General features: G+C 37.2%; 1 protein-coding gene across 19 annotated transcripts in view; it reads right to left on the reverse strand.

Moving 5' to 3' along the window:
* Positions 1-25,676, reverse strand: part of DLG1 (discs large MAGUK scaffold protein 1) — a 293,473-nt gene that overhangs the window by 157,647 nt on the left and 110,150 nt on the right. For 13 of the 19 annotated variants that reach the window (XM_028505117.2, XM_028505113.2, XM_036018292.1 and 10 more), the window contains one exon: positions 4,360-4,458. The exons of the other annotated variants lie outside the window; for them this stretch is intronic. In XM_028505117.2, coding sequence (XP_028360918.1) covers positions 4,360-4,458 — 99 coding nt within the window. The remainder of the gene's footprint in view (positions 1-4,359; positions 4,459-25,676) is intronic. 19 annotated transcript variants of the gene reach the window in all.

The following is a 25,676-nucleotide window of genomic DNA, read 5'->3' on the forward strand; positions in this document are numbered from 1 at the left end:
ACCACCAGGAGGAAAAACTGGGAAGCCAGACAGATCAAGCAATCCAGGGGTCCAGTGTGGGAAAATAAAGCCTCAAAACCTCTAGCTGTAAAAATCTATGGGAATTGTGGAAGGTGGGAGAAGCTCCCAGCCTCACAGGAGAGTTCATTAGAGATCCACAGGGTCCTAAAATATACACAAGCCCACACATCCAGGAATCAACACCAGAAGGGTCCAATTTGGTTGTGGGAAGCAGGGCAAGTGACTGAAAGTGGGTGGAGAGTGGAGCAAGCAGCACTATTCCCTCTTGGACCCCTCCCCCACATACAGCACCACAACTCAGCAAAGTGGGTTGTCCCACCCTAACAAATACCTAAGTCTCCACCCATCAAAATGCAACAGGCACTCTGAGACAAAAAAAAATATGGCCCAAATGCAAGAAAGGAAGAAAGGTTCAAAAATAGAACTAAGTGATGAAGAGACAGCCAACCTATCAGATGCAGAGTTTGAATTACTTGTAATCAGGATGGTCACAGAAATGGTTGAATATGGGCGCAAAATAGAAGAAGTGAAGGCTACGAAAAGTGAAATAAAGAAAAATATACAGGGAAACAACAGTGAAGGGAAGGAAACTGGGACTAAAATCAATAATTTGGAGAAGGAAGAAGTAAACATTCAACCAGAACAGAATGAAGAAACAAGAATTCAAAAAAATGAGGAGAACCTTAGGAACCTTTGGGACAACTTTAAATGTTCCAATACCCGAATCATAGGGATGCCAGAAGAACAGGAAGAGTAAGAAACTGAAAACTTATTTGAATAAATAATGAAGGAGAACTTCCCCAATCTGGCAAAGGAAATAGACTTCCAGGAAGTCCAGCAAACTCACAGTCCCAAAGCTGTTGACCCAAGTAAACACACACCAAGGCACATCATAATTATTTTACCCAAGATTAAAGACAAGGAATCTTAAAAGCAGCAAGAGAAAAGGAGACAGTTAGCTACAAAAAAGTGTCCATAAGACTGTCAGCTGACTTCTCAAAAGAAGCCTTACAGGCAAGGAGGGACTGGAAAGAAGTATTCAAAGTCATGAAAAGCAAGGTTCAACATCCAAGATTACTCTATCCAGCAAAGCTATCATTTAGAATAGAAGGGTAGATAAAGTGTTTCCCAGATAAGGTCAAGTTAAAGGAGTTCATCATCACAAAGCCCTTATTTTATGAAATGTTAAAGGGACTTATCTAAGAAAAAGAAGATAAAAAACATGTATAGTAAAATGACAGCAAACTCACAATTATTACAACCACACGTAAAACAAAACCAAAAACAAAGTGAACAACTAGAACAGGAACAGACCACAGAAATGGAGATCACATGGAGGGTTAGCAACTGGGGGGGGGGGGAGGTACAGAGAATAAGTAGCATAAATCGTAGGTAGAAAATAGAGGGAGGGTGAGAATAGTATAGGAAATGTAAAAGCAAAACAACTTATATGTATGATCCATGGACATGAACTAAACGGGGGGAATGTGAGTAGGAGGGAGTATGTAGGGCGGAGGGGAATAAAAGGGGGAAAATGGGACAACTGTAATACCATAATCAATAAAATATATAAAAATATGAACAGTAAACAAACAAAAGCAAAGCAAACACTAGAAAAGGAACAGAATCACAGAAATGGAGGTCACATGGAGGGTTATCAGTTGGGAGGGGAGGGGGGAGAATGGGGGAGAAGGTACAGGGAATAAGCATAAATGGCATTTTCAATAATATCTTCATTACATGATAGCTCCTTACAACTGGCAGAAAAAAGAGGTCTAAAGCATGTGGTTTTAGAGCAGAATATTTACACTGGGGTGAATATAAGCCTGTGTATTTAATAGGCAAGTTTCATAGAAATTATATGATTATATTCCTATTAGGAAGTACCAGTATTTGTTATTCACCTCCTATGTGCTAAGTTTCTATGTGGAAAAATCGAGGCTCTGAGCAGTTGAGTAATTTCCCCACCATCACAAGGCCACAAAAAGGTGAGGCCAGGAAAGGTGAATTAGGTCAAGAAGTAGGTCGCATTATAAAATACATGCTCTCTTTCTGCAACTTCAAGCAGCTGTTGAATATATCTCTGTAACGCTGTGTATAATAAGTGTGATAATTTGTACTTTACAGGGCTTTCATGAAATTTAAATGATGTGGTATCAATATAAAATCATTCTGAAAAGTATAAAAGATCTACAAATATTGAAAAACAAGTATGACCTACTAGCTATCCTTCTGTCTAATTTGCCGGAGCCTCAAACTCATTTTGAAGTAGTCAAAGAGGTGTTATTCTCCCATTTTAGTACACAATGGGAGTATAAAAAGTAAGAAAGCTTAAGTAGCTTATTTGAGTCACAAAGGCAGAACTAGACTCTGAATCTTGTGTCATTTCCTTCCATTTCTATTACATTGTGATGCAACTAAAATGTATAGTACATGCTTAGAAAAAATATATCCATTTAAAATGTTAAAATTGGTTTATATATTAAGTATGAACTTCAAAACTTATTTAGGGACAAACATTTTAATCAGGGATATGAATTTTATAATGTATATGTTATACTGGATTAATTAGGAAAACACTTATTTTGGAAAATAAGGCATGCCCATAGGCTTCTCACACAATACAATATAAATTATTAAATTCCACTACATGGAATTTTGTAGTATATTTAAAAACTAAAATGAGGCTAGGTAGAATAAATACACCTCTCTTGTGCAGATATCCTCATTTTTTAAAAAAATTTTGCTCCTTGGTTTACTATCTCAAAGAAATATGAAATAACAATATGAATAGCCAAGATTACATGCCAGCTACTACCTATGCATTGTTATTCTTTCAATTATTCTAAAACATCTCAAGTTAGTACTACTATCATCTTCAGTGCCATAGATGAGCAAACAGAAGCTCAGAATGGTTAAGTAAACTGCTCAGTTATACAGCTAGCATGCAGGTAGTAAGGCTGGAATTCCAAACCAAATCAAATTGACTCTAAGAGCTTCATAACTACAAGACTATGCAATGTCCCAACAATTTCCAACTGTAGCATGATGCTATGTTAGGGACTCTTGGAGGAAATAAATCATAGAATGCTGAACAGGAAACAGGTTCCCTACTGAATATAGTAAAAACAGAAGCTACTACAAAATTTTAAAGGAGTCTAGAAAACTATTTTAATATAAACAGATGAACTGAAGTGGAAGAGTAAAATAAATTTTCAAATCTCATACTAAAAAGTATTGTGTTACTAAATCTTAGATACTTGGAAAGATGCTACCTTATTATAATAATCCTTTGGCTGCTTGTTTAGAATTATTAAAGTCTCAGTGCAGTACCTATAATTTCCCCTAAAATCCTATCCTATATGATATTTGTATTGATTTTCATGTTTTAGGAGAGGGGAAGTGCAATGTGATGTGAGTAATCACAGTTGATATCCCACCTGTTTCCCCTCATGGAACTTATTTGGAAACTGCATTTATACAGAAACATTATTTTTACCTAGATTTTTGCTATAGATCAACAACTGTAAAACATACCTAAAGATATACTTATTTACACTTTGAGTAAGATTGAGATCTTTCCTACCAAAGATTATATTACTATGCTGAATAGTACTACCACTATTTGGACTTTGCATAACTCTGCTGGTAACGCAGTTAGTGTCTTAATAAGCCATCACTTGGAACTACTAAAGCTCTGAAAGTGAAAAAGGTTGAGTGAGAGTTTATGACATTTGGCTATTATTTCATTTTATTCTTTGGCTTTTACATGTTAATCTAAAAAATCAGCTTTATCTGAGAAAAGTTTTAGATTTATAGAAATGTTGCAAAGATAGCACAAAGAATTCCCACATACTTTATATATATACTATTGTTTTTAACCAATAAATGTTAATTTAGTATGTTATCTAATCAAATGAAAGATGAGTATTTCCAAATAAGATAAATATATATATGAAACAAAATGCTACATAAAATAACACATCCAGTACAAGATTAGGAAGACAATGATTTTTATTATCTTAAACAAGATTTCCAAGAACAAAAATATTTTAGAACTGTTTCACATTTGTGAAAACAAAAATAATGATAACAAATCTAAGGAGGTTCAGTATTATAAAGTTTAGAATGTGTCCTATTTCAAAGACAACCTAATAAAATGGCAAATATTGAAACCCACTTTATATTAAATCCCAAATATTTAATTCCCTAAAGATATGAATTGAAGCATAAATTATCAAATATAACAAAAAATAATTAAAACACTTTGAAAAAAATACAAATGAAACATTAAAAGCAAATTAAATTTTTATAAAGAAAAAAGAAACTAATAAAAACCTGTGGTATGGTGGGTAGGATGACAGTATTCTCAGCAGGGACTGGCAGGACAGGGATCACAGGGACAGTGGGAGGAGAGAGAGGTACAGCTTCTGTTGGCTAAAAATCATCAATGACAAAAAATCAGGAAAAATACCAAAATAAAAAGGAAACACACAACAGAAAGTTCTGTCATAAAGATAAATTACAGTTTTCAGAAATAACTGAGAAACAGGTAAAATATTAGTAAATTACCTCAATTTAAATGAGAAAATGGTCTCCCGAAATTATTTTAGAAATAATTATTTTTTAGTCCAAAATAATTAAATGTTTTAATTACTCTGTAGTTAAAATGAGTGACCACCTCTCAGATATTTAAATGAAAATAACTAAAGCTAACTTATAATGCCCCTCTAGGAGATAAGTCACTAGCTTCAGAGACAGACAACAAAATATTTTTCTAGTATTCCAAATATATTTGACTACTTAACTCCTTGTATTCAAAGAATCAAAAATAACTCCATTAGCCCATCAGGTAGGTAATTGGGACACACAAGTTCACAGACAAAACATTCAAAGGACTTCAAAATTGATTCTGTATACTTTAAAGTAATCTGTGCTATTAATCTCTACTATAAGAACCTGCCTGTAAAGTCATTGATTAAATTAGCATTCACTGAATATATTGATAATGTGTCAGGCATATTCTGGGAAAAATAAAAAAAGATGTGGGAACTCTAGTGACATAATTTAAATGAAAAAGTTTTGATATTTACACTCAATTACTCTCATCTGACTTTATTCAATTATTTTAATAAAGATATAACTGGAACACAGAAGGGTGTTTTCTAACAAGTCCCAAACCCTATAAACAGATTTATAAATGTTTGCTATACCAATGACATATTTTACATGTATAAGAAAAACATTAAATCAATAAGAGGACAATGTACATTAAAAAACAGTTAAAACAAATTGCTAGACTTGAAACTATGCTTTCCCTCAATGATAAAAATACAAAACAAAATGCAAATGTTGACTTTTTTTATCTATCATGTCAGTCAATCCAAATTTATCAAAAAGGTATGAAGTCTCTTCAATATGGTATTGGGAAAACTGGATATCCACATGGAAATTAAAAGTTAAAGCACTACCTTATAACATATAAAAACTAAAAATTAATGAACAACCTAAATGTAGGTGCTAAAACCATAAACCTTGCAGAAAAAAAGGAGTAAACTTTCATGACCTTGAATTTGACAATGTATTCTTAAATATGACCATCAAAAAAGTATAGCTGACATAAATAAATAAATAAGGATTTAATTAGGATTAAAACCTCGTGTACACCAAAGGGCATTACCAAGAAAGTGAAAAGACAATGTACAGAATGGGAGAAAATCTTTGCAAATCACATCTGATAAAGGCTTAACATTCAGAATATACAAAGAACTCAAGAATAAAAGGACAATTTAAAAAACAGGCAAAGGACTTAAGTAGACATTTCTCTAAAAAAGATATACAAACGACCAATAAGCAAATGAAAAGATACTCAACATAACTCTTCATTAGAGAAATACAGATCAAAGTTACAATATCACTTCACACCTGCTAGGAGGCTGTAATAAAAAAGGAAAAACAAAAAACAGAAAAGTAACAAGTGTTTGTGAGAATGTACAAAACTAGAACCCTCAAAAACTGATGGTGGAAATGGTGCAGACTCTGTTGAACAGTTAGGTGGTTCTTCAAGAAACTAACCATAGATTACCACAGCTACCTACTCCTAGGTATATGCTTAACAGAACTCAAGGCAGGGAATAGGATACTTAACACCAATGTTCAATGATGTGTTATTTTCAACAGTCAAAAGGTGGAAGCAACCCCAATTTCCATCCACAGATGAAAGAATAAACAAAATGTGGTATATGCATTAAATAGATATTTTAGCCATAAACAGGAATGAAATTCTGAAATATGCTACAACATAGATGAATCTTGAAAATATTATGCTAAGTAAAATTAGCCAGATGCAAAAGGACAACATTGTATGATTCCACTTCTATGAAATATTTAGAGTAGATAAATTCATAGAGATACAAAGTAGATTCAAAGGGAGAGAAGAGCACGGGGAGTTATGGCTTAATAGTTACACAGTTTGATGTGATGAAACAGTTTTGGAAATAGCGATGACTGTACAGCACTGGGAATATATAATTAATGCCACAGAATTTATACAGTTAAAACTCATTAAAATGGGAAATTTTATTCTGTATATTTTAGCACAATAAAACAGAGTCAAAGTAATTTTAATGTGTGGAGACGGGTCCTCTCTCACACTGCCCTTGGATATATAAATCCATACAAACTTTACAAAAAGCAATTCAGCAGTAATTGTCTATAGTGGTAAAAATGTCTAACCTCTGACTTGATAATTCCGGAAATATACCCTAAGGGAATAATTCAAAAAGCAAATGTTTTAATGTTCTTAATATATTTCCTTGAGTACTGTTTATACTTGGGGAAATGTAGAATATCCTAAATATCCAAAGGTATTGAAATGGTAAGCAAATAATGATATTTATGTAAGACTAAAATATTAGGCGACAGTTATAAATCATCTGTAAAAAACAGTTTGTAAGTCACATGGGATACTGTCTATCATATGACATTAAATAAAAAAGGAAAGATGAAAAGTATTAAAAAAATTGAAAGAAGTGTTTCAAAAGTTAACCTCTGGGGGCAGGATTATAAGCAGCTTTCCCTCCTGTCTCTTCATTTCAAGTTCTACATTTCTAATTTTCTATTATAATGCAGTGTAAGAAATGGGAGATCTGTTCATATCAAGAGAAAATCAATTATGATCATTTATCATCTCATTCTCTAGCAAATAAACTGAAAACTATTTAAAATAAATTGTAAAAGATGGTAACAAACTTCAATGATACACAGAACTATGTGAAGATGAAGAAGCAGGAATCAAGTTCAACCCTTCATTTTACAACTGAAGTTCAGCTCACAAAAGGTAAGCTATGAGGAATTAGGAAACATTGCTGAACTTCTGTTACTGGGTTTATTTCCTACAGAAAGAGACTTTTAGCCATTAGATTTTGCTATTTCCTCTCTCCTTCCCTCCTATTTTTAAAAAAACCCTGAAATTTATACAATCTTACTCCACCCCACTGTCTATACTACATTGAGCAAGTACTTTGAAAAAGAACATATGCTCCTGCCTCTAACTTAAGAAAGGCAAATACTGCTGAGAAAATCTGCAAAAAAACAACTGACAACACACATCATTTCCTAGCCATGGCTAATAGCCAATTCAGGTGACAAAGAATTACAAAACAATAAAGTAATTTTCTTTTGAAACAAAAATACAGCCTCAAACAGTTAACAGATAATCAAATGATATGGAACTGTATAAGATTCTAAATTAGAAAATATCAATTTAAGATTCTAAATAATGAGCCAGCAATATGCAGTAACCATAATATTTGGGTTATTACAGAAGATGAGGTATTTCAGCATAAGTGTTTTCAACTTGAAAAATCTTATATACCTCCTGTCTCCTGTCTAATTTCATTAGACAATAGTTTAATGTGGTTAGTCATCATCCTTTTCCTGCTCCATTTGTATCACTCAATAAGATCAGCTCCAAAGAGTTTCGTTTAAAAAAAAAATCTTGACCAGGTGACTAACAGTCTCAGTTGTTTCTAACCACAGCAACACCATGGAATCATTAGCCTCTGAAGCTGCCTTCAGAGACTTGTTTCCATGACAACAGAGGTTATACTATTTACACCACCTCAAAGAAAACTGCAGAAAACTGTAAATTCCTGTAAAATAACTGGATTGTATGTATTTTAAAAGTACTTTTTTTATACCAGGATTCATATCAACAGCTTTCTGAAAAAAGTTTAAACTGACTCATATTTAGAGATTCTCATTAATTTTCTTCATAGCTTTACATTTAATGTGAGATCTTAAAATTATGAAATCAGTTTTTAAAATGTAACAGATTTCCCTAAAAGTGGTTTGAAGCCTCCTTAGGTATAGTCATGTACATAATGTATATTATGCACATCATGCACATCTACATTTGTGACTATGTACCACATTCCCATTTATTCAACAATAAATAAAAAAATGTATATTAAAGTGTACCCACCTGTATTAAATCTCTGCTTAAAATAGCTAAAGTAGTTTTTATACAGGGTTGGGAAAAAGTAAGTTTACAGTTATTTGTATTAATAATATAAGAATAAACTATGTTTTGTGTACTCACAAATGTAAACCTACTTTTGTCCCACCCAGTATATGAATATGAATCCTGTCTGATACAGGATGAGTCAGAAGGAACAACTGGGAGGTTGCTGTGACAATACAGCTGAGAAGGAATCAGTGGCTGAAACCAAACAGTGGTGATGGGGCACAAGCAGTCAAATCAAGATAGATTTTGCATATATAATGTGTGTCTGATGACTGATGAGAGGTTGGGAGTGAGAAAGAACTATGAAGAATAACAACCACAATAGCCACTAAAAATTATCTTTCATATCACAGATCTGCAAAGCTATCTAAATAACATTTAATCTCTTTTCTCATGAAATTATTTATTGAAATGGTTTTCATAGTATAAAATGAAACTGAAGAAAGATAACTGAAACAGTACTACTAGATAATAACTGTTTACATTTTACATTAATATGCTATATGAATGGGGTAAACTGAGCTTAGGATATACATAAAAATTCAGTAAGGTCTAAATAAATTTATACTACATTAATAGAGAATGAAATACATAAATTAGAAAATCTCGTTATCAGTATCTTAGATAATAGGGAAAGTAATTATCCTTGTGTAACTGTTGGTCAATAAGGCTCTTTTTTGGGGGGGGGAATATAGCATAGTTAATATTCTCAATCCAAATTCCTTTGTTTAAAGATGTACTATGTCATAGTGAGACATGTTTTTCTATCAAACATCAAGGAAGCTATCCAGAAGGGAGGGTGAAACCAGGAAAAAACCTGAGTCATTTTAATATTTATAGAAGGATAAAATACAGCACTCTAGGTATATTAAAACTGTTTGGAAATCACTGTACTCAACAGGGGTGCAGTACCTTCAAAATAAAGGTGTTTTTCCTTGCTTAAATCTGATATTTATTTGCCTCAAAGGCCCTTTTGCCACAGTTACTGTAAACAAGTACCTTCAATATAAACTGGTGCAGTGGGGAAAAAAAAAACGGGCATATGACATTATGTCATAATTATCTCAGAAGCAAATGTTAATAAAATTAGATGCATTTTAAAACAAATCACTAGGATGTTAAAAATACAAATGTTTGATTTTAAAATAACACAGGGGAGACAGAAAAACAGATCTAGTGATTAACAATCCTATTACAGAAACATGGGTGCAGATTTCTTAGTTCATACAGACAGATCATCTAGTCCATGAATCTATTTCTGCTCATAAGATTCATGATATTTAGTTAAGGTTTATGATCCATTAATTATGAAAAGATGGTATTCTATCAGCATTCAGCTGGTCTATTGTACTAGCAGAAGGATCAGCCAACAACCACTAAAAATTTCAAGTAAACAGGGAACTAAAAATTAGATTTAGGAACTTCCGGCCAAGATGGAGGCACAGGTAGACACACTGTGCCTCCTTACACAATGAAAATAAGGACACCAACAATTTAGAAACAAAATAACAACCAGAACTGACAGAAAACCGAACTGTATGGAAGTTGGACAATCAAGGAGTTAAAATACACACATTCATCCAGACTGGTAGGAAGGCAGTCTGGCTCAGGCAGCCGGCCGGAGAGGAGTTGTGGCACAAAAAGTAGTGGCACTGGGGTGCCTAAGGTATCCTGGGTAAACAAGACCGCAGCAGGCGGACCCTGGGCGTGCAGGCGGCGGCTGGGAGACCCCAGGCGTGGGGTGGCAATGGTCAGACCCAGCAAGGAAGAGATTGTGAAGCAAGGCACTGAGCCAGGTGGCTGGCTGACTGGGTGGTCCCACATTCTGTGCAAATAAACCGGGCAAAGAGACAATGCAACCCAGGGTCCCAGTGTGGGAAATAGAGCCTCCCGGCACTAATTGAAAACACCTGTGCGGGGTTGAGGTGCCAGAAGAGACTCCCAGCCTCACAGGAGAGTTCACTGGAGAGACTCATGGGGTCCTAGAATGTGCACAAGCCCACCCACAAGGGAATTAGCACTAGAAAGGCCCAGTTTGCTTGGGGGAAGTGGCGGAAGGGACTGAAATCCAACAGAGAGAGGAGCAAGAGCCATTGTTCCCTCTCTGACCCCGTCCCCACATACAGCATCACAACCCAGCGACTGGGTTGCCCCGCCCTGGTGAACACCTAAGGCTCTGCCCCTCATATGTAACAGGCGCAACAAGACAAAAAGAAAAAAAAATGGCCCAAACAGAAGAACAGATCAAAGCTCCACAGCAAATACAACTAAGTGACCAAGAGCTAGCCAGCCTATCAAATGCACAGTTCAAAGCACTGGTGATCAGGATGCTCATAGAATTGGTTGAATTTGGTCACAAATTAGATGAAAAAATGAAGGCTACATTTAAGTGAAATGAAGGAAAATGTACGGGGAGCCCATAGTGATGGGAAGAGAACTGGGACTCAAATCAATGAAGTGAACCAGAAGGAAGAAAGAAACAATCAAACAGAAAAGAATGAAGAAACAAGAATTTTAAAAAAATGAGGAGAAGCTTAGGAACCTCCAGGACATCTTTAAATGTTCCAACATTCAAATTATAGGGGTACCAGAAGGGGAAGAGGAAGAGCAACAAGTGGAAAAGTTATTTGGAGAACCTCCCCAATCTGGCAAAGGAAATAGACTTCTAGGAAGTCCAGGAAGCTCAGAGAGTCCCAAAGAAGTTGGACCCAAGGAGGAACACACCAAGGCACATCATAATTACATTAGCCAAGGTAAAAATGAAGGAGAGAATCCTAGAAGCAGTGGGAGATAAGGAGACAGTAACCTACAAAGGAGTTCCCATCAGACTGTCAGCTGATTTCTCAAAAGAGACCTTGCAGGAAAGAAGGGGCTGGAAAGAAGTATTCAAAATCATGAAAGGCAAGGACCTATATCCAAGATTACTCTACCCAGCAAAGCTTTCATTTAGCATGGAAGGGCAGATAAAGTGCTTCCCAGATAAGGTCAAGTTAAAGGAGTTCATCATCACCAAGCCTTTATTATATGAAATGTTAAAGGGACTTATTTAAGAAAAAGTAGATAAAAAATATGAACAGTAAAATGACAACAAACTCACAGTTACTAACCACCAAACCTAAACCAAAACCAAAACCAAACTAAGCAAACAACTAGAACAGGAACAGAATCACAGAAATGTAGATCACATGAAGGGTTATCAGTGGGGGAGTGAGTGGGGAGTAAGGAGGAAAAGGCACAGAGAATAAGTACCATAAATGGTAGGTAGAAAATAGGGGGAGGTTAATAGTATAGGAAATGTAGAAGCGAAAGAACTTATATGTATGACCCATGGACATGAACTAAAGGGGGGGAATGGAATGCAGGTTAGAAGGGGGCCGAGGGGAATGGGGGGGGATGGGACAACTGTTGTAACATAATCAATAAAATACATGAAAAAACTTTATTTTATCTTAAGAATACAAAAAATTAAGTTAAACTTGGTTTTGTCAGAATGTAGCTAGAGAAACACACACAAGTATGGACTTCGTGATTACTAACCTAAAATGAGCTCTTAATACTCATATTTAACCCTAGTATATTCATTCTTCTGCAGGTATCTAGTTATTCAGACTAGGTGCCTTTCTGAAGTTGTCTTCTAATATACTCCTCCTGCTTAGTGTTTCACCACACTGATCTCCCTGCTGTTCCTCAACTATCATAAACATGCTCTGGCCTCAGAGTCTTTTATTTATTATTCCTCTGCCTAGAATGCTCTTGCTCCGGATATCTACATGCTTTAATTCCACAACTTATTTGATGTCTTCACTCAAATATCACCTTCCAGTTGAAGCCCCTCTTGGTTATCCTGTCAACCCCTACCGCACACTTACAAATACACACATCTGCTATTGTCTTCTTTTTTTACTTTTTTCTCCAGCATATTACATAATTAGGTTAATTACATTTATGTGCCTTCATCCCCTTTAATACGAGTTCTATAAAAGCAGGGATTAAAAAAAACCTTTTTAATTCTTACTTGTGGACACGTTTTTCATTGCTTATTATTTTTTAAAGATTTTATTTTATTTTATTTTTTTTAGAGAGAGGAAAAGGCATGGAAACAGGGAGAGAAACATCAATGTGTGGTTGCCTCTCACACGCCCCCAACTGGGGACCAGGCCTGCAACCCAGGCATATTCCCTGACTGGGAATCAAATGGGCAACCCTTTGGTTTGCAGGTCTGTGCTCAATTCACTGAGCTACACCAGCCAGGGCTCACTGCTTTTGAGAGACAGAGGAAGGCAGAGAAACATTGACGCAAGAGAGAAATGTCGATCAGTTGCCTCCTGTATGTGCCTGGAGCTGGGATCATATGAGCCCTGAACAGGAATCTAATGTTCAACCTAGGTATGTGCCCTAACTGGGAATCAAATCTGCAACCTTTTGGTTATAGGATATTACAACCAGCTGAGCCACACTGGTCAGGGCAAAGTAGAGATCTTGTTGAATTCACTCCTGTGTGCCTTGTGCCTAGAATAGTACCTACCTAGCACATAGGGAGTATTTATTATGTATTTGTTGAATAAATGAAACCCAGTGACTGCTAAGAGAATAGATTTCATTAGTACTCTAAAATGATAAAATGACTAAAGGAATAGACTGTGTACATCTATCTCTCCCCCCAGTCCCCTTTCATTCTATATAGATAGCAGATATTGCTAAAAGATTCTTTTTCTGTGCTTGGCCAGCCACTACCAATCAGAAGGTACTGAAGATAACCTACCATTTGACAGCCTTAGAACATAAGTATCAAGCTATAAAAACACCAAAAACTTGCCAGTTTCGTGTTGTTCTCTATCTTGCAATAGCTAATTGTCTCAATTGTCTTATTTGGGACAAAAAAAAAAAAAGAAACAGGTCTTACTTCAGCATTTTCTCATCTCTTTCCTTTTTAAAGTGTAAATTTCCCTGACAGCTCATATTTAAAACCTGTGGTGTCCTTCCTCTAAACTTCAAGGATCTAATAACTTCAGTTTAGTCTCTAGGTCCCTAATCAAGTGGTGATGCTTCCTGGGGTTTGTTTCACTTTGGTGTTTCATTTGTCATTCTCAATTCTCTAATTCCTTTGTAAACAACCCCCGTATCACATTATCTTTTGTTAAAATAACTGCTGTGGTATCTGTTTTCCTGGTAGACTCTGTCTAGGTTACCAATCCTCTGGCTAAAATATAATTCTTTACCATTCTATAATGAGGTGGCTTCTCTGTAGCTCTAAATTCATCACTTAAAAGGACAAAGTATGTTATGGAACCAGTGAAAATGGTAGTGGTATTTACAGGAGTGGTGATGAAGATGATAATGACAATGATGGTTAAGTGCGCTTCTGATGTCAGGTATTATAATAAGGGCTTCACATGTATTGTCTCATTTAATTTTCATTAAATTGAATCAGATAACATTTCCATCCCTATTTTCTATAGGTGGAGGAAAGAGACACAGAATTTATGCAATTTGTTCAAGGTACCACAGCTAGTACATGGCAGCACAGAGATTCTGGGGAAAATGGGGATATTTGAAATAGTGTCAGTAATTAAAACAGACAAAAATTAAAAAATATACTCAGACTACCATCCCCTAAAGACAGCATAGCATGCTCAAGCAGTTACTGCATTGTCTCTTTAAAATAATTTAGAAAGAGTTTGTTATCTTTATTGTTACTACTATAATTTTAATGCAAAGACAATATATAGCATCCTGGAAAAAAATAGAATACTTCATTAATCCTTAGTTCAAAGGTTAGCAAACTTTTTCTGATATAAGCCAGGTAATAAATATTTTACATTTTATAGGCCATGCAGTATCTGTTGTAATTACCCAACTGGTGTAGCAGCTTGAAAGTAGCCATAGGCAAAACCCAAATAGGGATGGTTGTATTCCAATAAAACTTTATTTATAAAAACAGGTGAAAGGCTAGATTTGGCCTATAGGCTATAGTGTGATTAAAAGGAAAAAAGAAAATAATTTCAAGACACCCAAGTGTTGGGAACTGCCCTTCCTGGTTTCAGAAGCTGTAAACCCCTATGGCTAAGGCTGAGAAAAAAGACCTTGGGACCATAAGTCACTAAGGAGACAAAACTTATCCTCCTGGCAGGGGCGATGCCTCTGCCCCCTTTACTTCATTCACCTGCTTGGCCCCTGGAGGATGGCTGGATAGTCAATGATGGGTAAGATTCCTCAAGGGAGGAACAATCTAAGGTACAGTTGCAAAGGGACCACCAGGGAAGTACTTAGGGGACTACAGAAAAGGGGTAATGGACCTTCACCCCTCGGCTTTGTTATAGCCTGAGTCCTCATTCTATCTGTAAAAAGTCTCCTAATCTCTTGGCTTCCTGCACCCCTCATCTGATTCAGGCCTGAAACAATGCCAGAGGGTGGTGCAACCCTGTGCAGAAACAGGTGGTTCTCAGAGTTAATCAGGCCTAAGAAAGAATGCATAAAATCCTGTGAAACCTGCTTTGCTAAGCATACCCTCAATTTAAATGATAAGGATCCAAGCATAAAATTAGTTTGTTTCCCAAAGTTTTATGGCCCTTTGATGTCACTCTATCTGACCCTGACTCAGAATAAGCCATTAGAATTCTTTGAGTGTTATTTATTCCTTGATCATTACTGCCTGACAATGATTAATGAGCTTTACATATACGCCCTGTATTCCTATGCAAGCTAAACCTAATAAAAGCCCACTGTAAAAGAGGCTAAAGGCCCTTCTCTGAGAGATTGGTCACCTTTCCTCCCCGAGCAGATCATGTCTTGGTAGACTTATCATCATCTGCAGTGGCCAGGGGAGCTCTGAGGGTGGAGCCCCCCCCCCACACTCAGGCTAATTTTTTAAAACAATAGTTGGTTTAATTATGTTGCATAGTTAATAAAACTATGATAATAAAAATAAGCAACTCCTCCCTCAGAAAATGGAAGTGAGAATTAAAAAATAAACATGAAATACATATGAAAATTTGAGGTTTCATTTAGAGTTCTTTAAAATATTTTTACAAAAAAGGCCTCTATAATAAAGCTGTGCTCATAACTGAAACAATTTAGGGTCTATACTGTATGTAGCCTTTCAGTTTGGAAGAAGTGACTAAAATAATGATTTTTGTTCTATGCCCCACTCCATCCTGCTATGGTACTTAGAACAGCTGAAACAATCAATTCCCAAGATTGCTATGCTTCTTGTTTGTTTTTCCTCTTTCTTTCAAAAACACTTTCAAACTAATTTCTTTTTCAAATTCATAACACTTTGACACATTAGATGGTTCTATGAAGATTAGTCAGAGTTAAATACAGAAAAATGGAGCTTAAGTCTGTTTGACTGATTCAAATCTCAGATTATAACCTTGTTATTTTTCTCAGGACCAACAAAAAATTTGTAGGGCAAGCAATTGGTCCCATTCTGTCATAACAACTTCTTCACACTTGAGAGCTGGCTGAGTCAACGGTCACAGTTTAGATTTTCCAAATCTGTAAAAACAGTCCAGAAAGGTCCACACTGGGGTTTACTAAAGGATTAACAATGAATAGGTAGGGGTCCTGTTAACAGGTAAGAAAAATCTTTTAAATAAATTTATCTAGGGGCAGAATAAGTACTGTTCAAGCCTCTCCTAAAATTCCACTGCTTCCAGATGTCACAGCCAGTTGGTTTACACTTGCGCAAAACAGATCCACTCTTTGTTGACCGATTTGAATATGCCTGCAAAATTAGCATGCCAATTGGTTTATTTAAGGTTTGTTAAATAAGCTGATAATTATATGTTACTATTCTGCACATGGCCTGAAGAACTATTTTTAGCTTTATCAAATTCTAAATTTTGAAACAAAGATGAAGGTTGAAAATGTTATTTAAATAAAAGTGCCAGGGGAAGTACTATATTTTGCTGTGTATAATGTATACCCACGTTTTTAGCCCACACTTTCAGGGAAAAAAAATCTTGTTTTAATTTTTTAAATCCATTTTTTATGTTTAGATACTTGTTTTATGTATTATAAAGGAACTTTAGTATTTTTGAAGATGCTGTACAAGAAACTTCATCTAACAATTACAAAACTCAAGAACAGATACAAGGCATAAGAAATTTTATGTACTAGTAACAAATTCACGATATTTATGCATCAGAGAAGGCCAAGAACTCTCTGCCATTGTGAATATCAGAGGTATTGTATTCTTCAATTTCTGTATCACTGGTGTCTTCTGAAGAGTCACTGTCCTCATCCCAGTAAATTTCATCATTTTCAGTTCCATCCGTAGCGTTGTTGATACCGTATTTTTTAAACGATTTCACAACCACTTCCATGATCTTAGGATCCAAGCACAAACATGGGTGATGGATGACTTCTTGATTCTGCCTGTAGGTGTTAAATCATTACCAGGAGTCTGCATCCACTCTTTCTTCATTAGGGACTTAAAGAGTTTGTTTACTGACATATCAAGAAGCTGCAGTTGGCTGGTTAGCCCATTGGGTATCACAGCAAGTTGGGTTTTCAAGTCTAGATTGCTTTTGAACTTTGTGTAACATGGGCTTTGAAGTGATCAAAACAAGCAAAGCTGGTTTTTTAAGTAATCCACCAGGCCTTCTGACCAGACTTAGTTAAACCAGATTTTTATGCCTCCTTCTTCATCCATCCTTTTCCATGCATGTGGACAATAACTCCACTTGGAATCTTTTCTTTTAGAAACATTTTTTTAAAAAAGATAATCATAGGTAGTAGCTTTGTCCCATCTGCACAATAGGCTAGAACAACAGTGAAATTGTGTTTTCTCATGACCACTAGAGTTTTAACAGCCACGGTCTTTGCTCCTTTGATGTCCACAGTGCTGTTGGGTGGCACATCAATGTGAGTGGGACTTCATCCATATTGGTAATTTGGGACAGCTCAAAGTTTTAAGGCTTTTGAAAACTGATAACATAATAATCAAATTCCCAAACTTGATTCTCACAGACCACTGAAGTTTTTGGGCAGGTTTCATTTGTGTCCTCATATTCAAACCTTCTCTCTTCATAAAGTTAAAGCCCCTTATAGTTGTCGCTGAGAAATTATCAATGTTTTTATCTCATGCAATCCTTTTACTTTCTTCTTGTATTATCTTGGTTGAAACAGAGATCTCAGTTTGACACTGTTCCAGAATCCAGGTCTTCATCTACTGTTTCACCTCCAACCACCTGGAGGTTTCCCTCATATTGCCTTTTTTTGTCTTGCCATCTGAAGAAGCTTTTCTTTCTGTTGCCTCCACAGTCTGATGACACCCTCTGTGAAAGGAGGTCCAAAGTATCTCTCAGTAGCTCTGTTGTCATGCTTTTTAGCATATTTAGTGACATGTACCTTAAAGCTTACATTGCATAAAAATTGTTTCAGGGGGAAGATGGTGGCAAGATAGGTGGTAGAGGAGTCCACTTGCCCCTGTGCACGGGTGAAACACCTAGCCTATCTTCTGAGGAACAGAGTAAACAGCCAATGGTATCCCAGCATATATGAAGACAGAAGACCAAAAATTTAGAGGACACTGAAAAATCAGATGGTAAGGACATTGTTTCAGGACAAGGTCCCTGAAACCAGCTCAGGGACCATGGTGGCTGCAGCCCCAGGCCTGGCACCCACTGACTGGGTCTGCTGCAGGATTCTCAATAGAGAGGCAGATCAATGGCTCCCTCTCCTGCCAAACAAGTTTTGAGCAGCACCAGGATGCACCTGGATGCTTGAAGTTGCAGGGAGGGGGGAATAAGGACAGAGTGGCAAACACACAGGGGTGGTATGCACCCACAGAGATTCTGGATGCCCACTGGGAAGAGTTATGCAGTGACAGATCCTGACTGGGTCAGTTCCCTGTTTGGAGAGTTGGACTATGTGAAAGGCTAGGTGCCTGTTTGGAGTGGCAGGCTTGAATAGGAGGAATTTTTCAAAAAGAAAAAGAGAAGAAAGAGGTACTCAGGGGCTGTTTGGAGAATTCTCCCGCAGCAGCTGCCTCCACCTCCTGCTCCCCTACCCTCACCCAGCCTGGCAGCTGTGCTCCCGCTATAGCAGTAGAGGCCGAGTGCTTACCTGACCCTGTGGCTCGGCGGCTGCCCCTCCCGCCCCAGAAGCAGAGGCCCAGTGCTCACACCTGCAGCCCCAGGATGGAGTGTGCCTGACTCCGCTGCCCAGAGACACCTTGCACCCAACCCCTGCATTCTGGGGGCAGCAACAGAGGAGGCACGCACCTGAATCCAAAGCCGGCCCAGGGCCCACTAGCTCTCTAACAGGAAGGCAGAGACGCCTCCGCAGAAGAAAGCTGAAGGGCTCAGGGAGTCAGCAATCCCCAGAAAGACTTAACTCACTGGTGGGGAGTGGGGAAGACTGAACTACCCTGATGGGACTCTCAAGAGTCCCTAGCATCTAGGACAGGAAAAATTGAGAAGGTGGTATGTGAGCTGCAACTAATTGGTGCACCTGAAGGACAGCACAACTAGTGGACTGAAGGTGTAGGCTGGGTGCAGAAGGGCATTGGGGACCGACAGCAAACTGAGGAACTGGACTGGAGGCAGGGAAACTGCTATGAAAACTGCAGCTCAGGAAGGAAAAAAAGCAAAACCAATCTCCCCTCAGCCGGCTGAAGCCAGGAAGACCAGCAGAACTGGATTGGATGGTTTAAAACCAGTAGGAGGCTCCATTTTTATTTTTATTTTATTTTTCTTTTAATTCCTTCTTCCTTTCTTTCCTTCTTTTCTTTATTCCTTCTTCCTTTCTTTCCTTTTTTATTCCTCTTCATTCCTTTCCATTTTTTTTAAAATCCCCACAAGTGAATAAAACCTGGAGCTGTGAAAGAACCAGAGTTAGAACCAAAGAGGAGTCATCCCAACAGCTGAGACAGTGAGACAAATTTCACTTTGCTACTCCAGAGAACTCGCAAGTCGTTGTATATTTGTATTATTATTATTTTCATTATTCTTCCATCTTTTATTTTATTAGTATTTTTGTATTTCTCTTCTTTCTGTTTAGTCTTCTTTGCATAGTTTGTTAAATTGCACTGTTTCACTGGTTTCCCTTGTTCTCTCTTTCAAAGTGTATTTTTAATTTTGTCTTTTATTTAAATTGTGTTCCAACAGCACAGTACTCTAGGTCCTGTACTTCCTATTCTTGTTATTCAGATCACACAGATTCTGTCATATGATTGTTGCTCCATTATTATTGTAATTGTCATTCCACTACTATTGTAAATAATTGCTGTTCCATATAATTGTAAATACTACACAGCACCCTTCCCAGATCTTAGCTCCCTTCACTTTTTCCAGAACTTTATTAATATTGTGGTTAATCTGATTCTCTCCCACACTACACCTATTTTCTATCTTTTACTCTCACTTTACCTCAGAATTTGACCTCCCACAAGCCTACTGCTATCTAGATCCAACTCACAATCCTTCCTCCCCACTAACAAGAGTCTCATATTTTTTCCACCTTTTCTAAAAAGTGGCTACTTGGGTGAAATACCACGGTTAACACTATACATATCCAAAGGGTCTCCTATCTCTTCTCTACTCCTTGGTAATATAAATACAATAGAATATACTCCCGCTGTCTTAAACCATTTTGCCTTCCCCCTCCAACTGACCACAAAAACAAGTAGGTGGAAGCTGTGAACACCAGGATACCTGCTGGAAGAGGAAACACACCAACAAAGGAACCCCCAACAGATAACAACAGAACAAGGTGAAGAAGGGAATGGAAACCACACTATTCTTGACCCAGGAACGATCTGGAAATACAACTAAACGGTGGGAAAGTTACTCAGAACAAACAACTGAACAAGAGCAAGAGAGAAGCTTCAAAACCTTGTACACACAGAAGAAACAGCTTCAATACAACCTGTCCACAGCTGCACAACAGAATACAAGATGTGGTGAACAAAGTGACCCAGTTAACAAGCTGGTGGGAAGGACCCACCAAAGAAAGACCCAACAACAATCAAAACACAAAGACATACTGAGAGCCAACATAAACAACAGCCCAAGACCAGCGAACTCAGGAGATCAAGGAGACTGCACCACTGAATCTCACAGGTCTTCTACCATAGAAGTTCACACCAGAAACACAAGGAGTCAGAACAGATAAATTTAAGAAGCAGAGGCTAACAAACAATGGGAAGATAAAGAAACAATCCCCAAATGAAAGGAAAGGAGGAAGGTTCAGAAAGGATATTAAATGAAATAGGGGCAACTCAACTATCAGATATTGGAGTTCAAAGCAATGGTTATCAGGAAGTTCAACGAACTAACCAAAAACTACAGGGAAACTACAGCAAACTCACTGCAAACTATATCAATGTGAAAAAGAAAATAGAAACTATCAACAAGGGCCAAGAGGAGATGAAGACTACAATTCCTGAACTGGAGAACACAGTAGAGAATCAAAAGAAAGCTCGATGAAGCAGAGGATCTGATCAGCAAGCTGGAGGACAAGGTAGAAAAAAATTCTGAGATAAAGCAAGAAAAGGAAAAGTGGCTCAGAAGGAATGAAGAGGGTTTAAGGGAAATGCAGGACAACATGAAACATAATAATATTGGTATAATAGGGATACCAGAAGAAGAAGAGCAAGGGACGGAAAACCTGTTTGAAAAACTAATGATGGAAAACTCCCCTAATTTGATGAAAGAAAAAACCACACAAATCCAGGAAATACAGAGAATCCCTATCAAGAGGAAACCAAAGATGCCCACTTCAAGACATATCATAATTAAAATGGCAAAATTCCAAGACAAAGAGAGAATCTTACAGGCAGCAAGGGAGAAACAGGAAGAATAATATACAAGGGAGTCCTGATAAGACTAGCAGCTGACTTCTCAATGGAAATGCTCCACTCCAGAAGGGATGGCAAGAAATATCCCAAGTAATGAGAACCAGAGGCCTGCAACCATGGCTACTTTATCCAGCAAAGCTCTCAATTAAAATGGAAAGCCAAATAAGGAGCTTCCCAGACAAAAGAAGCCTCAAAGAATATACCTCCTCCAAACCAGCTCTGCCAGAGATGCTACAGGGTCTGCTTTAAGAACAGGAAGAAAACAGTGAGAGAGAGGGGAACACAGATACTAAAAAATGGCAATTAATAAGTACCTGTCAATACTAACCTTAAACCTAAACAGATTAAATGCCCCAATCAAAAGATGTATAGTAGCTGAATGGACAAGAAATCATGACCCACACATATGCTGTCTACAAGAGACCCACCTCAGAACAAAAGCCCTACACAATGAAAGTGAAGGGCTGGAAACAATCGTAGCAAATGGACAGGAAAAATAAAGCTGGGGTAGCAATATTCATATCGGACAAAATAGACTTAAAAAAAACAGAACAATAAAAAGAGACCCCGAAGGTCACTTCATAATACTCAAGGGGAGAATCCATCAAGAAGACATAAACATTGTAAATATATGTGCACCCAACATAGAAGCACCCAAATAAAGAAAACCTTGGAGGACTTCAAGATACTGACAGCAACACAATTACAGTAGGAAATTTTAACACCCCACTATCAAAAAGTGGACAAAGCATCAACAAAAATAGTGCAGCATTGAACAATGCCCTAGATGAAATGGACTTAACTCATATATACAGAGCCTTTCACCCCAAAGAAGCAAAATACACATTCTTTTCAAATGCACATGGAACATTTTCAAGGGTAGACCACATGACAGGACACAAAACAAGCCTCAACAAATTCAAGAACACTGAAATCACATCAAGCATTTTCTCTGACCACAATCAACTGAAACTAGAAACCAACATCAAGGGAAAAAAAAAAAAAAAACCCAAACCCCTCAAACTCATGGAGATTAAACAGCATGCTATGAAACAAGGAATGGGCCAAGAATGAGATTAAGGAAGAAATCAAAAAGTTTCTGGAAGCAATTGAAAATGAACTTAGAACCACCCAAAACTTACGGGACACAGCAAAAGCTATCCAGAGAGAAGTTCATAGCAATACAGGCCTACCTAAAAAAGACAGAAACATTTAAAATAAACAACCTAACCCTATGCCTACAAGAACTTGAGGAACAACTACAAAGACAGCTTAGAGCAAGTAGAAGGAAGAAATAACCAAGATGAGAACAGAGTTAAATGACACAGAGACTAAAAACACAATTCTAAGGATCAATAAATCCAGGAGCTGGTTCTTTGAAAAGATAAACAAAATCGATAACCCTAGAAGCAGGCTCATCAAGAAAAAAAGAGAGAGGACCCAAATAAACACAATCAGAAGTGAAAGAGGAGAGATTATAACTGATACCACAGAAATACAAAGGACTGTAAGAAATTACAACAAAGAACTAGATGCCAAGAAGTTTGAAAACCTAGGGGAAATGGACAAATTTCTAGAAAACTATAATGTTCTAAAACTCAATGAAGAAGCAGCAGAAAGCCTGAACAGACCAATAACAGCGGATTAAATTGAAACAGTAATCAAAAAGCTTCTGACACACAAAAGCCCTGGACCAGACACGGTTTCAAAAGAGAATTTTACAAAGCATGTAAGGGAGAGCTCACCCCCATCCTCCACAGATTATTCCAAAAAATTCAAGAAAATAGAAGGCTCCCAAACTCTTTTTATGAAGCCCGAATCATCCTAATCCCAAAATCAGATAAAGACACAACAATGAATGAAAACTTCAGGCCAATATTGCTGATGAACATAGACACTAAAATCCCCAACAAAATACCGGCAAACCGCATCCAACAATATGTTCCAAAGATCATACACCATAACCAAGTGGGATTCATCCAAGGGATGCAAGGATGGTACAATATTTGCAAAACAATAAACATAATACACCACATAAACAAAATGAAAGACAAAAATCACATGATAATATCAATAGTTGCAGAAAAAGCATTTGATAAGGTATAGCACCCATTTATGATAAAAATGCTTAGCTAAGTGGGAATAGAGGGAGCATTCCTCAACATAATAAAGGCCATATATGAGAGACCTACAGCCAACATCATACTCAATGGACAAAAACTTAGAGCTTTCCCACTAAGATCAGGAACAAGACAAGGATGCCTGCTTTCACCACTCCTATTCAACATAGTATTGGAAGTCTTAGCCGCATCAGAACAGAAAAAGAAACAAAAGGCATCCAAATTGGAAAGGAGGAAGTAAAACTGTCACTATTTGCAGATGACATGATAATCCTATATCATGTCATAGAAAATCCTATACACTCCACCAAAAAACTGCTTGACCTAATAAATGAATTTGGGAAAACAGCAGGATACAAAGTCAATCCAGAAATCAAAGGGATTTTTGTACACCAACAATGAAATATCAGAAATAGAAATCAGGAAAAAAATCCCATTTGATATAGCAACAAGAAAAATAAAATACCTAGGAATAACCTAACCAAGGAGGTATAAGACTTGTACTCAGAAAAGTCTACAGCACTGAAGAAAGAAATTAAGGAAGACACAAACAATTAGAAGCATGTACCATGCTCATTGATTGAAAGAATTCTCATAATCAAAATGGCCATACTACCCCAAAGCAATTTATAGATTCAATGCAATCCCTATTAAAGTACCAATGGCATACTTCCCAGATAGAGAACAAATGCTTCAAAAATTTATATGGAACTATAAATGACCCTGAATAGCTGCAGCAATTTGGAGAAAGAACAAAGCAGGAGGGATTACAATGCCTGATGTCAAAATATATTCCAAGGCCACTGTAATCAAAACAGTCTGGTACTGTCATAGGAACGGACACATGGACCAATGGAAGAGAATAGAGAGCCCAGAAATAAACCCAAGTCTCTATGGTCCATTAATATTCAACAAAGGGGGCAGCAACATAAAATGGAGCAAAGATTGCTCTTCAACAAATGTTGTTGGGAGAGCTGGACAGCTACATGAAAAAAAAATGAGACTTGACCACCAACTCACACCATACAGAAAAATAAATTCAAGGTGGATAAAAGACTTAAATGTAAGTCATGACACCATTAAAGTCCTAGAGGAAAACATAGGCAGGAAAATCTCCGATATTCCATGCAGCAATATTTTCACTGATGTGTCCCCTAGAGCATGGAACATAAGGAAATAATAAACAAATGGGTTCTCATGAAAATAAAAAGCTTCTGCATGGCTAAAGAAAAGAGCATTAAAATTAAAAGAGAACCAACTATATAGGAAAACATATTTGCACATGACACCTCAGACAAGGGTTTGATCTCCGAAGTGTATAAAGAACTCACACAACTCCACTCTCTATAAAGACAAGCAACCCAATTAAAAAATGGGCAAAGGACTTGAACAGACACTTCTCCAAGGAGGACATACAGAGGGTCCAGAGACATGTGAAAGGATGCTCAGTATCCTAGTCATCAGAGAAATGCAAATTACAACCACAATTAGATACCGCCTCACACCATTGAGAATGGCCATCATAAACAAGGCAATGAACAACAAATGCTGGAGAGGGTGTGGAGAAAAGGGACCCTAGTGCACTGCTGGTGCAGTCACTATGTAAAACAGTATGGAATTTCCTCAGGAAACTAAAAATGGAACTGCCTTTTGACTCGGCAATTCCACTGTTGGGATTATACCATAAGAGCCCTGAAACACCAATTCAAAAGAACCTATACACCCCAATGTTCATAGCAGCACAAATTTACAATAGCCAAGTGCTGGAAGCAACCTAGGTGCCCATCAGTAAATGAATGGATCAAAAAACTATGGCACATTTACACAATGAAATTCTATACAGCAGAAAGAAAGAAGGAGCTCCTACACTTTGCAAAAGCAAGGATGGAACTGGAAAGCATTTACGCTAAGTGAAATAAGCCAGGCAGTGAAAGACAAATACCATATGATCTCACCATTAATAGGAACCTAATGAACAAAAGAAACAAGCAAGCAAAGTATAGACAAAGACATTGAAATTGAGAATGGGCTGACAGTGATCACAAGGGAGAGGGGAGGGGGTAATGGAGGAAAAGGGTGAAGGGTTTACAGGAACAATTATAAAGGACATATGGACAATAACAAGCAGGGGTGGAAATGGGGGCACCAGGTGGGGAGGACTGGGGTAGTGTGGAGGGGTGGGGGGAAAAGGCAGAAAATTGTA

This window comes from Phyllostomus discolor, chromosome 2 (genome assembly GCF_004126475.2).
Source record: "Phyllostomus discolor isolate MPI-MPIP mPhyDis1 chromosome 2, mPhyDis1.pri.v3, whole genome shotgun sequence".
Classification (NCBI taxonomy): Eukaryota; Metazoa; Chordata; class Mammalia; order Chiroptera; family Phyllostomidae; genus Phyllostomus; species Phyllostomus discolor.